The 13,497-nt window shown below is 39.4% G+C and overlaps 2 protein-coding genes across 5 annotated transcripts; both read left to right on the top strand.

Annotated features, from left to right (window-relative positions):
- The first annotated feature begins 344 nt into the window (after positions 1-344).
- On the top strand, positions 345-7,768 carry LOC116264701 (monodehydroascorbate reductase 4, peroxisomal). The gene is made up of 7 exons (XM_031645050.2): positions 345-574; positions 1,432-1,483; positions 2,010-2,090; positions 5,394-5,512; positions 5,764-5,983; positions 6,398-6,516; positions 6,848-7,768. Exons 1-7 carry the CDS (start codon positions 455-457, stop codon positions 7,565-7,567), a joined length of 1,431 nt encoding a protein of 476 aa, XP_031500910.1. The 5' UTR covers positions 345-454; the 3' UTR covers positions 7,568-7,768.
- A 1,520-nt stretch (positions 7,769-9,288) lies between these two features.
- On the top strand, positions 9,289-13,390 carry LOC116264439 (uncharacterized). 4 transcript variants are annotated; one of them, XM_031644657.2, is made up of 7 exons: positions 9,289-9,377; positions 9,465-9,508; positions 10,933-11,103; positions 11,187-11,306; positions 11,664-11,786; positions 12,537-12,680; positions 12,767-13,390. In XM_031644657.2, the coding sequence occupies exons 3-7, from the start codon at positions 10,987-10,989 to the stop codon at positions 13,211-13,213; spliced, it is 951 nt and encodes a 316-aa protein (XP_031500517.1). In that variant the 5' UTR covers positions 9,289-9,377; positions 9,465-9,508; positions 10,933-10,986; the 3' UTR covers positions 13,214-13,390. The 4 variants fall into 4 exon arrangements, with proteins under 4 accessions (XP_031500517.1, XP_031500515.1, XP_031500516.1 ...); XM_031644656.2 differs by lacking the exon at positions 9,289-9,377 and adding an exon at positions 10,517-10,592 and having other exon boundaries at positions 9,384-9,508; XM_050080675.1 differs by lacking the exon at positions 9,289-9,377 and adding an exon at positions 10,514-10,592 and having other exon boundaries at positions 9,408-9,508.
- Positions 13,391-13,497: the final 107 nt, after the last annotated feature.

Raw genomic sequence — 13,497 nt, 5'->3', positions numbered from 1 at the left:
TAAGGTCTGTCGTTTCACTAATTCTGTCTTACAATTTATTATCTTTTCACTTGATGGAAATAAAAAAGAAAGAAGAGTTCAATATAAACAGATGCAGAAACAGATGCATCATCAGTTTAATTTTCATGTTACTGTGTAGGCCAAGCACCGGTTGGGTAGAGACAAGTGTGGAAGTTTCGACTCCCATCCAGGATAAATATGAACCGATCAATATCGATAACATTGGGGGTCTTCAATCTTAATCAATCTCATATAGGAAAAGGTAAATGTGGAACAAGAGACAAAAATTTATGGCTTATCTACAAAGATCAGCACGACGCATATACCACAAGCTATTTCGATCGCTGACGAGCCAATCGCTCGTGTATTCTAATATTCACGTGTGCTGAGAGAGAGAGGCCCAGTGGATTTAAAGCACTGTGTTCTCTTTCGAGCTCTGTGTCTTGTCCCCAAGATGGGCAGAGCGTTCGTGTACGTCATCCTCGGGGGTGGCGTTGCAGCTGGGTATGCTGCTCTCGAGTTCACCAGGAAGGGGATCAACCCCGGCGACCTATGCATAATCTCCGAGGAAACTGTAAGAATTCTTCTCTCCCATTGGTTCTCTCATCGATCGTCTTATTTTCTTCGTGCAGGAGTACTTTCTCTTTTTTGGATTTCCGTTCACGAGAAACTTCGTGTATTCACGTCGGAAGTAGTCGGAATTCGGCTTCTGCGATGGGAGCTCGGCGATTTTGCTGAGTTTTTGGTGGTGGGTGGGTTTGTCTTTTGGAGTTATGGCGACCAACCTTGCATGGTCGCGTCAAAACGAGCGGAAAACCATTCCTTTGGCGTCGGAATTTCATCGGCTTGTCCAAATTTCTCCATTGGTTCTTTTCCTGTTCCCGATTTTCCAACTCTCTCTCTCTCTCTCTCTCTTTCTTTTCACATTAGGAGCTTCGGTTTTTCTAGTGAATAATTAAACTCTATAATTTGGTTTCTTTTCGAGCTTATTTTCTCAATTTTCTTGCGAGGAAAGGACTTTCCATAAACAAATGAAAACGAAGGAAAGGGAATTAAAAAGACGAACAGGGAAAAAAAAAACTAGTGACAACCTTTTAACTCAATAAATGAAGACCGACACACTTAATTTAAAGGAAAAGAGTATTTGCCAGTTCCAACTGCATATCTTCTGCAGGCAATTGGCTTTCTTTTTCTGCACCGAAACTATAAACTTTGACAAGATTTTGAGACTTGTGGAGTGAATTCGTAAGGTCCATTATTTTCTTGTCCATTTCCTGACAAGATTTACAAATCCACTCTCAATTACTGAACACGTAACATCTTGTTCTCAGAACTTACACAGATATGCTTCAATTTTTTGCTCCTAATTATTATGGAGCAATGGCAGATGAAGGAACTGAACTTTGCTAACTGGGGCTCGATGTTTTGCAGGTCGCGCCATATGAGAGACCTGCATTGAGCAAAGGATTTTTGCTGCCCAAAGGTAAAGGGCATAGTTCTTTTAAGTGTTCGATGTTGGAACTCATTTACAGGTTCATACTTCATTGAAAATCCATGTATGGTGTCTTCTTAGGTCATGTAGTTCAACCGACAATATTGAGTGATCTTCTTCCTGTTATTATGGTTACCCAACTTTCATCTTGAATTTTTGAAGTTTAATTGTTACATGCGTGCTAGAAATGCCAAAGTTTCCTCAGCAGAGATATAACTATTATTTCTAAAGTGTTGTTACAGTTCGGCAATGTGGAAAAATTTCTTTGAAATTTTGACCGAAATTCCAGAATTTTAGTAAGACTATCTTCTTTTTTATGTTCATAAGTATCATCTTTATCCAACCTAAAGAAAAAGGTAGACACCAGTGGTGAGAATTCTGCTTTTTCATCTAGTGTTTGCTCGCTAAGTGAGAAACCAAGAATTCTCTACTTTCTTTATTTTTTTTTCATGTCAACAAAATTATTTTACTTTAATTCTAACTGAGAACTAATTTTCTCATGATGTGATGAATGCAGACCCTGCTCGTCTTCCCTCATTTCATACGTGTGTTGGTTCTAATGATGAAAGACTGACACCCAAATGGTACAAAGATCATGGTAATTAACCAAGAGGCTTTTACTTGCATATTTTATCGCAGAAATTGAGCCCCATTACTCTGTTACATGCTGAGTGTCCATATTGTTGGAAGGCATCACATGTTTTTCGCCTAGATCTTTGTTGCATGTCTCATTGCAAGGTTTTAATTAATATAATTTATGTGATCAACACACAAAATTTTCAATTAATATGCTTGTTTAGAGGTTTAGGCCTTGTTTGATGGCCTCGGATCTCAGATCCTGGGCTACCATAGGTCAGCGGAAAGTATGTGGTTTTATCACAGGTTACCTAAGTGTAACAGTTTGCTCTAACTATGCAACAGTATGCTTGCAAACAAATTCTTAGAATCAGGGATTATGAACTTGTCATCAATAAGTTGGAAACAGATGGCACATCCTAGCTAATTCAGCTTTTTTGGGAGGTTTTTCACATTTAATTCAGTTTTCATTGGCCAGATAATCTTCTCCCTTCTTAGTAAACAATCCTTGTCAAGGTTCATTAAAAGCCAAATATAAAATCATATGCCTTAAGTTATCTGCAAAGAGCAAATGGGAGTTCAACTATTATGGAAGAATTTGGTGACAGTTTTCCACACTTCCTAACAAGATTTAAAATAAGCTATGAAAAAGGTGGCTGTGCGTAATTTGATTTGGAGAGACCAGTGGGAGAGTTCCTTAATGTTGTTTTTGATATATCTGGACCTCATTGGCAAAGATATCATGCTTTGAAAATCTTCTATGATGATCAGAGAAATTGGAATATTCAGTTCAGTAGATATTTCAAAGATGGCCTTTCTTTGAATAGTTGGTCTGAATGGGGTTAACATCATTAAGGCTTGGCTCTGGTGAAGATTCAGAAATGGTTGTGATGATATCAGCAAAATTCATTGACAGTCTCTTGGAACGAGCGTCGAACCATTTTCTCTGCATATGATTTGAATCTTTGGCCCTTCCCAAGGGTGAAGCTTTTCCTGTGATTTTTTTTTCTTTTTGTGTTATTAAATTAGCATCTAACGCAACATGTAGAAAGGAGGATTCCAATTGGTGTGCACTTTTGACTTTTCCTCAGCATGAGTGCATGGAGCATCTACGGTGCTTCCAGTGCATAAGTTGAGGGTGTCTTGCAAGGTGCTGTAGACTGCCTATCAAAGCTTTCCTAAGAGGGTGGCACTGCACTGTAAGGATGAGCAGCCTGATTAACGCTAGCTTGCTGTTTGTGCACTGAAAAGCAAGTCCTTTTCAGTGCTCATGACGTAGGATCAAGAATCAAAGGATTAGGTTCGGAGGAGAGATTTTCAAAAGAGTTCTGTGCGGCCGCTCTATTTTGGCAACAACAAATCACAGCAACCAAAACTACACGAAGCTATATGGCTTTCTTTTTTTTATTTAACAAGAGAACCCCCCACCTGAACCTCTCTTAATACCACCAAGCCACCCCCTATTTTTATCCTTCTTCGGACATCAAGAATGGGCCGCCATCTGAACCCAGCAAACTACGGCCGCTAAATAGAAACATTAAACTGAAGGCCCATGAAGGTGGTATACTTAGACTAGAGAACCGATCTACTATCACTATGATGGACCCAATGCAAGTGACAAGGAAAGCACAGCTCAGCCTTAATGGTTTTTTGGAAGAAAAGGCATTGCACATTTGATCAAATCTATCTCATTTTTTTTTGTGGCAAACTGCCAACAAGGGTCTGTTGGTTTGAGAGTTTGTGGATAAACGATTTCCGGTCAGAGGCCTTTTTGAGACAAGAAACCACTACACCACCTATTCTCTCAAAGAGGACTGTTGCACTAATGAGTTGAGTCTGGAAGAGGTAGTCTGAGCCAAAGCGAAGCAAGTATGCTTATGAAAAGTGATTGGCAAAGCCAAAGAATTACAAGAGAATGGAAAACGAATGTCTCAGAAAAAGGCCTGGCCTGAAGTGTGCGGCTTATGAATCCAAAATCTGCAGGGGTCAAGGCAAATCCAAAAACATAGCTGGTAAGAGAAGCGGAGACAAGGAAAGTTGGTGAAGTGCCTAAATCCTTGTGATTTAACCCAAATGCATTAGAAATGATGAATTAAGCTCGTAATCCACAGACGTGGTTATTCTTATCCTGGACAAAGGAAGCTGGTATATCTGCAAATGATGGTTAGTCTATCTTGAATAAGGGAATCTGATGTGTCTGGAAGTGGTTGTTTTTTTTTCTTGGCCCACCATTTGAACCGAGATAATTCAAAGGGTATCTTTTACAACATTCCGAAGTAAGTAACAGTTTGTGAAAGTTGACTGGCCTATAAGGACTTTGTTCTCTATGCTTTTACTAAATTGCAGGTTCAAGTTTTTTTTTCTTTTTTCCTTAAATGTCAATTGTCAGTTTTCCTTCACCTTGCAGTGGATTGTGATTTTATTTCTTTACAAAAATGGTTTAGTTGTTGTGATCCTTTTTCTAAATGCTTGTAAAGTATGAAAGAAGAAACCTTATGGGTCCCATAGACTATGCAGCGTATTGATACATCTGTGTCATCTAAAAAATAAAGCACTTGAATGGGATGGTTGTTATGGAGTTGTCTAACCAAACTCTGGTGTTAGGTCTGTAAACCTTATAGATGAGTGACAATCTGGGGCTTAATCAATTCCTGGGTTGAATTTTGAACCCAAGGTCCCTTATGGAGAATTCTTGTTCATCTCCTGCTTTACTGTATGCATGCAAGCCAGCTTTTGTTCTTTCAGTATTCCTGTTGGAACCTATGGAATATAATACTTGTCCTCCTCTGTGAAAATACTGGAATACCCTGAGGTGGTATGAAAAGCTCATGAAAATTCACTCTGACGTTTATTCATCTAAATGTTGTGATGGTTGTTATTTTTTCAAATGATTCAACTAATGTTGTGACAATGAAGTCATCTCTGATTTGGCCATGTTTGCAAGTTAGTTGAATTGAAGAAGTGTCCTGTGGGTCTTCTGAGTTTTTGTCACTCTAGTTTGAGCAAGTTGATCTTATATACGTGGCACCTCACCTATTTATGCTTGTATCCATCATTAATGACAAACCCATATAAAGCTTCCTTCTAAGTTCTAACTGTTTTCCTTCATGAGCTGCTTTTCAGATGTGCACATTCAGTTGCCTTCACCAATTTAATGCTTAAATTTTCTATGTTCACATGCCAGTGCTTTGATATACTTTTTCACTTTTATTGATGTTTCATATCTGTAAGATAACACAGTATGTGTTTATACTGTAAACTGTTGCAGTTATCTTCTGACTTTCCCTCAATTTCTAACAATAAAAATCTGGATCTGGTCTTCTAGGAATTGAACTGGTTCTTGGAACCCGAGTGAAGTCTGCTGATTTAAGGCGCCAAACATTGTTGACAGCAGCTGGAGAAACTATTAGTTATAAGACACTTATCATTGCAACTGGTGCACGGGTAAGTAAATCAGTGCCTCATGATAGATTTTTTTATAGTCTCATTAAATTATAGACATGCTTGAGAGGATGTGCTTGTCATGTTATGGACCTTCTCCTTTTCAGTGATGTAGGAGCACTTTTTTAGCCTTCATCATTAGCCATCCATCATGTCAAAAGTAACCTATTGCTCTTTATGAGATTTAAGTGGAATTTTTGTTTGTTATAAAGTTTTTTCTGCTGTATAATTTAGTCCCTTTCTTACATGAATAGGCCCTGAAGCTTGAAGAGTTTGGTGTTATGGGTTCTGATGCCCAAAATGTATGCTACTTACGTGATTTAGAGGATGCGACTAGGATGGTTGATGTAATGCAATCTTCCACTGGTGGGAGTGCAGTCGTGATTGGAGGTGGCTATATTGGCATGGAGTGTGCTGCTGCATTAGTGACCAATAACATAGCTGTAACCATGGTCTTCCCTGAAGAACATTGCAGTAAGTAAAGGGATATTGAAGTCTGAGCTTTTTTTAACACAAATTCATTGAGTTCGTTATCAAAACTTTTTTCTTTTGGGAGAATTGTGGTTGTTTGCTTGTCACTCCACAAATCAGTGAACACTGCTCCTCATAAAGGGTGCTGCTATGTAGTTGCATAATAACGGAGACTTTCAGATAGTTACATGACATTTTTCTGAAGCTTTTTCCAAGTCAAACAGCTTAGTCAGCCTAAGTCAACTTCTTAGTGTTATGTAGCCCTCATTCTTTGGTGACTTTTTCCGAGCTGGACTTAACATGACTGGAGCATGTCACATAGATAGATTGAAGGGCTCTAATTATGTTGGCTTCAACTTTTCCAGCTTGTGGTGTTAGGGTTCATTTCTTGAGGTCTTACGTCTTTGTTTCTGACAGTGGCAAGGTTGTTTACACCTGAGATTGCTGCATTCTACGAGGAGTATTACAAATCAAAAGGAGTGAAGTTCATCAAAGGCACAGTTTTATCCTCATTTGAAAGAGATCCAGATCAGAAGGTTTGTTTCACCTCTGCTTTGGAAGTCTTTTTCTATTGAGAAATTTGTAGGCAGATGTCATTAATTCTGGATATTAGAGTGGACTGACTATGCTTTCTGGTTGTGGAATCGTTCAAACATGAAAATATTCCACTGTTTGGAAGTTGCATTTATGTGTTAGCACTCTTTCTTCCCTACTCTTGTAATTTCTTGTGATATCTTGGAGGTTATAATTTCCATTTTGGAGATGTCCTGTGCTTTTGCCGGCCCTTTGGAAACACATGCACAGGCACATGACATGGACAAGCTACACCTTCCAATAAATGTCTAAGGAACTTTGTTGTGCAAACAGGTTACATCTGTGATGCTGAAAGATGGAACCAAGCTGAAAGCAGATATGGTTGTGGTGGGAATAGGTATCCGTGCAAACACTAGTTTGTTCGAGGACCAGCTGGTTATGGATAAAGGTGGGATCAAGGTCAATGGGCAGATGCAAACTAGCAATAGCTCAGTCTATGCTGTTGGCGATGTTGCCTCTTTTCCTTTGAAACTTTTTGGTGAGATACGTAGGCTGGAACATGTGGACTCCGCTCGACAATCTGCAAAGCATGCTGTGAATGCAATCCTGAGGCCTGACGAGACCAGTGATTTTGATTATCTGCCTTTTTTCTATTCGAGAGTGTTTACTTTGTCATGGCAGTTTTATGGGGACAACAGAGGGGAGGTAGTCCACTTTGGAAATTTCAAAACAGGCCATTTTGGTGCGTATTGGGTGAACAAGGGTCGGCTTGTTGGAGCATTTCTTGAGGGTGGCACCAAAGAAGAATACCAGGCCATTGCAAGGGCCACGAGAATGCAGCCACTGATCAAGGACACTGGTGAATTGGCAAAGCAAGGTCTAAATTTTGCTACATTACATGGCCAGCAGCCTCCAGCTTCTACCGCCACCACTGGTGGAGGTCTGGTTCTAGAGAAACCAGTCTATGCATTTCATGCGACAGCTGGTGTGTTAGTGGCTGTTTCAATCGCTGTGGTTGCTTATTGGTACGGGAGGCATCGCAAGAGGTGGTAGTTCTACTGCAGAAAATTACTTTATGTTTCTTTCTCGGGCATGATTTTCCCGTGTTCATATAGCATTATCTGAAAGGGGCCGTCATTAATACCTGGATATAACCATACGAAAATATTTCACCATTCCTTTATGTGGAGTGTGATGTTCTCTGTAACATTCAAGTAATTGATAACATCATTGATAGGAAAAGCATTCTTTTTACGTTTTTTTTCTTTTTCTTTTTCTTTTCTCTTGTCATGAAATTATTTGCACGTGCATTTTAAATGGAGCTGAACCAATAATGCGTCTTCAAACGAAGGCAGTTCGAAGTCAACTTCTGGTTTGCAGGGGAGACTCAATAGTGGGCAGATCAATGAAAACTTTTATTAACATGATTCCTGCAAGCCATTTTGGGTTCATAATTGACACACTTTGGCTTTGCTTATGTTGCATAGTGGTAGAATGTACTGGGCCATCCTTTTGAAGATGCTAAATTTCAACCACGGTACCTCTTCTTCGTCCATCTACATGCGGAGTCATGCTCTACTTATCACAACACAAACAAATCTTATTTTGTAGCTTGATAGCATTTTCTAGAGAATTGTAGCTTGATATCTATTGGATGCTTCTCATGCGGGAACCGCCATGCATTCCACGTTAGAAGGTAATGAATGTGTACTGCTCTCCCTGCCCATCAGATTTGGGTGTTAAATCCAATCTCAACATGCCAAAATCAGCGGATTGATCTAAGTTCCCCAGAAAAAAGCTTTGGTCCTTTGGCAAGTTGTTTGACAGATGCATTCTGCCTGCCACTAATCTCAAGGACTTGCTCCCCAAATGGGTCTCATGCACCTTCAAGAGTGGATAAATGTCTTAGGTTTAGAAGATGGTAACTCCCTTAATCAATGGATGCGTATGAAAATACAGGAACCAGGTCTAACATAAGGTGCTAGTGCTCTCACAAAAGTGTCATGGAATCAAGTACAAGAAGAGTTGAACGGTATTAGATGTTTTCGCAGTAGTAGTCATATAACCGAGATAGATTTTCTTGATGGCATCTTAAGCCTAGTCCAAAATGTTGAAGGGGGTATCTGCATGACTGTCACCTCCAAGTTATAGTCAAGCATGATCCGCAGTACCTTCTAAACCTCTGACTTTGATTCAGTTGATATACTGCTTTAGGAATTTTGTATTTTTGGCAAATTGTAGTCCTGCTTTTGAAGTAGTGTCCTTTTGCTCCTTCAGCCATGTCCGATGTGTCCTCAAAGATTTTGGGACTCTCTACCATGAGTTGCTCTACCTTTTCTCAGGTTTCCTGTGAATTTTTTAAGCAGTTACTTTTTAAATAAATGGGTGTAGCAGTAATAGAAATAACATTTAAATCCTAAGAAACTCAAAATTAATAAAAAAAAGTGTCCACCTTGCCTCATTTTTCGTTAAGAAATGCATCTATCCTATACGTGTAGCTCTGCAGTTCGCTGCAGATTCATGAGAGCCAGAATCGAAACACGGTCATCCAATTTAAGAATCCAAATGAAGATTTTGGGTGTAGACTGATCCAAGTTTCATGGTTTGATCCCAACCCGATAGCGATAACATAAGCCGGCTAAGGGTAATTCACTAATTTCTGTATGGACCTGTAGGTCCGAACCGAATATTCAATTCTCGTTAAGGCATTTTTTTATCTGCCCATCAGAAGCTTCTCCGTCCAAGATAACGTGAACGCATTTAAAGTTGCGAAGAACAACGCCTGCTTTATTGACTCGAGACTTTAGCCTCATCCGTTGCGGACCCGATCATAAGGAAGTCAGCCTCTTGTGAGAGCTCCATGGTTGGTCCGACTTTTATCCATAGACAAATTTTTTTTCCCCCGTCAGAATGCAGCTCATCGTCTCTTCCGCCTTTTTCTCCTCTGCAGCAGCGCAGGGTGCTTCTCCACAGCATCAAGTCAGGCTTTTACAGGTGCGTGGTGTCCGACCTTCTCTCTCTCTCTCACCCCCTGCCCACGGCCCCCTCGAAGCATGCGGTCATGTAACGCTAGCTATCTTCCTTGTCTTGTTTCTTAACTTTCTTGAATCCCATTTTGTAAGCGATCCGATGTCTGATCTTTTCGTCCTATTCCTTTCAGTGTTCATTTTTGTAAGTACGATTGGTTTTGCTAAAGAACTGTCTGATATCAGCTTAAACAGCAATTTATACTGAAGATGCTTCTGTCTTGCCTGAATTTGATTGGTGGGTTGTGACTTGATTGGGTCTTCTGGTAGCATCTTTGTGGTTTTCTGAAATTGGTCACTGTTTTCTGAGAGAGTTTTGTGCTATTTTGTTCTTAAAGATCTATCTATTATTGTAATTCTTCTAGCGCGCTACGGAAGAATGGTTTTTCCAAAATCCGTTTGTTCTGGAGGTAGGAAAACCAAATGGATATAGTTATGAAAAAAAAAAGAAACTTATGCAGCACGTGGTCGAGTTGAACTCATGCCTTTTGTCGAGGAAGTGACTCTCTAATTTTCTTGTTATTTTCTTCCCTTCTTTGTGCCAAATAGGACTCTAAGCGCTTGTTACGTACAAGCCCTTTTGATTCACTTGACAAGTCCTGTAAGTGGGAATTACCAACTAAATGGTGGCCGTAGGTTAATTTTTCGTTGCTACTCCAGGAATGCTTTCTTAGAACTTTTTGTTGTTCAGATTTGATGGCAAATTTTCACCAGAAAACGGTCTAGATGCATTTTCGTTTGCATGTTCTCTTATTTTTCCTTCTTTTGAGATAGTAATAATTGTCTCTGTAGGAACTTATTCGGTTGTTTTTTTCTTGTCAACTGATTAGATATTCAAGGAACTACGTGCACTTTGTCCCTGCTTGCATGTGATAATCTTTCCCATGGGCAGTAAATAAATCGATATTTAAAGCATATAGATATGGACTAGGTTTTTCATATTATCTGAGTTTATGGATGAAACTTTTGCCAGCAGGCTGTAATGTGGTAGTATCACTTGAAGTTGAAGGGACTTAGTGATGCAAAGGAACAGCTAGGATTTGGCCAACTCGGTAAAAGGATTTTCCCTTTTCTCTTTTTACGTACGATTTTAATGGTTACCCAATTTCCGGTTGTGGTTTGAACTTTGAACAGTCCCCTGGTTTTGCTGCTCTTGCATATAGAAGGAATCTCTGGAACTTTGAGCTGCAGCTTTAAGTGATCTTTGTGACTTGACTTTCTTTTTTCAGTCTCATATCTAAAGGGTTAATAATCACAATTTTCTTTCACCTTTACCTAGTTGATGAACTTCTGCTGTCTCATCTGTAGCGTTAACAATGATTATTTTCTTTTACCATTTTCGTTTCTCAATGCTTGAAAGATAAGTGGGTTTAACTTCAATTCTTGTTCTAGGTACATAAAGCTCATTGAAGATTGAACTCAGCTATAATAGATGAAGGAAAAACAATGACAGAAATGAATAATCAGCGGAATGCAAGTGCAATGTTTCCATCATTTACAAACCCGTTGCTGTCATTTGATTTCCTAATTAATATTCCCAAAAGGTTTCAAAACCATTTAGAGGTATGTCCAGTCTTTGGTAAAACAATGTAAACAGTTTCTGAAGTGGAAATATGTTAATGCTTAAGTATTTCTCTTCTAATCAGTCAGTGAAAAGCAACACAAAAGATGTCAGTCCTGTTCCACCCTTGGAGGCCACTTTGGAGAAGCAGCTTCAAGTGTGGAAAGAAAATCCTGCTTGGGTTGATTGCCATCCACAGATTGAGGTATGTGGGAATGATGTAATTAATATTTACAAGTAGCAGGTGTGATTATCGGTTTTTATCTTTTATTTGTAAGGAAATAGATCACAAGTTCGTATTTGAGAACTTAGGTCGTATTTGTGGTCTGAAGCTATTCAACCAGGTCTGTGAATATGGTCGCATAATTTATTCTCCTGATGTTAGTAATTAGTACATTGGTTTATGACAAACCTCAGTAACTGGAGCAGCCAATATAGACTGAACCATATAAGCATGAAAGCTTTGATCTAAGGCCCTCCTCTCGTTGAAATAGTTATGCATGATAGTCCTGGTTATTGTAAGAAAATAAAAAGGAAGTCTGATGTGAACCTGTTTGAATAGGTTAGTGTACCAAAAGGTTCTCTTTGCAACCTGAATGTTGAGTTCGAGATCGGCTTGCCTCCTGATGCAGTATTTAACATCCTTACAGATCCTGAAAACAAGAGGGTGTTCAAGAACATTAAGGTAAACTCAGTTACTCTTGATTGATTGTTGTGAAAATATTGACCAATGCTGTTAAATTTGCGAGCAAGCTAATGAGCCTGGGCTTCTGAAAAGGAGCAGTCAAAGTTGGTGATTAAATGCTTCTGTTTGCTTCTAGGCATATTTACACATCATATTACCATGGAAATTACTATCAGATTCGCATATGCATCGGTAACCTAAAGTTTGCTGATTGCTTCCAATACATGTAATTGTCCAAACCAAACATTTGACTTCAAGTTCGATGTAATCATCAGTGTCAAATGTCCTTTAGTTTACGTGAGAGTTGCATTCTAACTGAGCAAAATTTGCTCCATTATACTAATTTCTGAGCTCAAATGGCGGCTGCGGCTGGCTTATGGGCTGGTCCAACTGGGCAGCACCGAGGAACTGACAGTTCTTCTGTTTACAGTTTGACCGAGATGTGCAAGGGAAAAGTTCTCAGTTTTGGCCCCTAGCAAGTGGCCCAGGTGAATTGTCATTGTCAGTTTCTTAAGCTTATCTGGCTTTAGGCCTGTGCATCCAATCATGTTGTTTTAACCTGAAAATGGTTCCCGAGAATATGAAGTATGGACTATGGATCTTAAGATGGGTGTCACCTTCTATATTTATGTCCTTGCGTTGTATGCAGTATTGTTTCCACAATCCTCTCGATGAAAAGAAAGAAATATGCTGTTTCGGGTTTGAGATTGTGTGGACCATATATTACTATAATTTTTACACTTGTTCTAGGAAGTCATTTCAAGAAAGGTGCTGATAGACGAGGGACCAAGGCAAGTGGTTGAAGTGGAACAAGCTGCTGCATGGAGATTCTTGTGGTGGTCTGGTGTATTTTCAGTACATGTTCTAGTTGACCAGAACAGGAAAGATCACACGGTAAAGATGCACTTGATGTGTAGCACATGCACGCATGCACACAGCATATAATGCCGTTATCTTCATGACCCTGTATCTTTTTCCAGGTAAGTTTCAAACAAGGGAAATCAGGCTTCATGGAAAGATTTGAAGGTGCATGGAAACTGAAGCCATTGTTTGTTGATAAACATGTTTGTCTACCTTTTGAGCCAAAAACTTATGTCGATTATGAAAAATGTACGGGAAGAAAAGGAAGGATAGGGTCGGTTGTTTGTTTGCAGCAATTGATTCAGCCAACGCTTGTCCCTCCTCCACCCATTTCGTGGTACTTAAGGGGTATTACCACTAAAACGACTGAAATGCTAATACATGACCTATTCGCAGAGGCAGCAAGAATAAGGAATGCAGATTATTCCAATTCTATCGATGAGCATAAGGCCAATGATTTGGTGATTCATAAATCAAAAGCGACTGATGGTAATATTAAAGACAGATGGAGGAAGCAAAGGAGAACGGCGAGGTTGCGCAGAGGGCATTTAGGATTCCTAGGCTAGTCTAAAGCCGCGACGTTCATTTAAGTCCATGGCAACCCAAGTTCATTATTTCTTTTACCAACATTTGAGTGTGTCATCAATTGTGTAAGGAAACTTTGTATATTGATATGACGTAAAAATGGTCGTCAGGTTGCGTGTTTCGATTTTCTTGCAAATGGAAAGATTTTGCAAGACCAACTTCACTTTTATAAGAATCAAAACAGGTGACTCTTTCATCTTTTATAAGATTAAGTGCACGAGAACTTCCATATTTGCTACAATTAAACACAACTGAAACGGCATCT

This window comes from Nymphaea colorata, chromosome 11, assembly GCF_008831285.2.
Source record: "Nymphaea colorata isolate Beijing-Zhang1983 chromosome 11, ASM883128v2, whole genome shotgun sequence".
In the NCBI taxonomy this organism is placed as follows: domain Eukaryota; kingdom Viridiplantae; phylum Streptophyta; class Magnoliopsida; order Nymphaeales; family Nymphaeaceae; genus Nymphaea; species Nymphaea colorata.
Note: the sequence above shows the minus strand (reverse complement) of the source record. Positions and strands in the feature narration are given on the sequence as shown.

Coding starts and splice junctions, on each gene's coding strand:
- LOC116264701 (XM_031645050.2), top strand. CDS start 455: ATGGGCAGAGCGTTCGTGTACGTCATCCTCGGGGGTGGCGTTGCAGCT. Junction 575..1,431: donor GCATAATCTCCGAGGAAACT/GTAAGAATTCTT, acceptor GATGTTTTGCAG/GTCGCGCCATATGAGAGACC. Junction 1,484..2,009: donor AGGATTTTTGCTGCCCAAAG/GTAAAGGGCATA, acceptor TGATGAATGCAG/ACCCTGCTCGTCTTCCCTCA.
- LOC116264439 (XM_031644657.2), top strand. CDS start 10,987: ATGACAGAAATGAATAATCAGCGGAATGCAAGTGCAATGTTTCCATCA. Junction 11,307..11,663: donor ATTGCCATCCACAGATTGAG/GTATGTGGGAAT, acceptor CTGTTTGAATAG/GTTAGTGTACCAAAAGGTTC. Junction 12,681..12,766: donor AGAACAGGAAAGATCACACG/GTAAAGATGCAC, acceptor ATCTTTTTCCAG/GTAAGTTTCAAACAAGGGAA.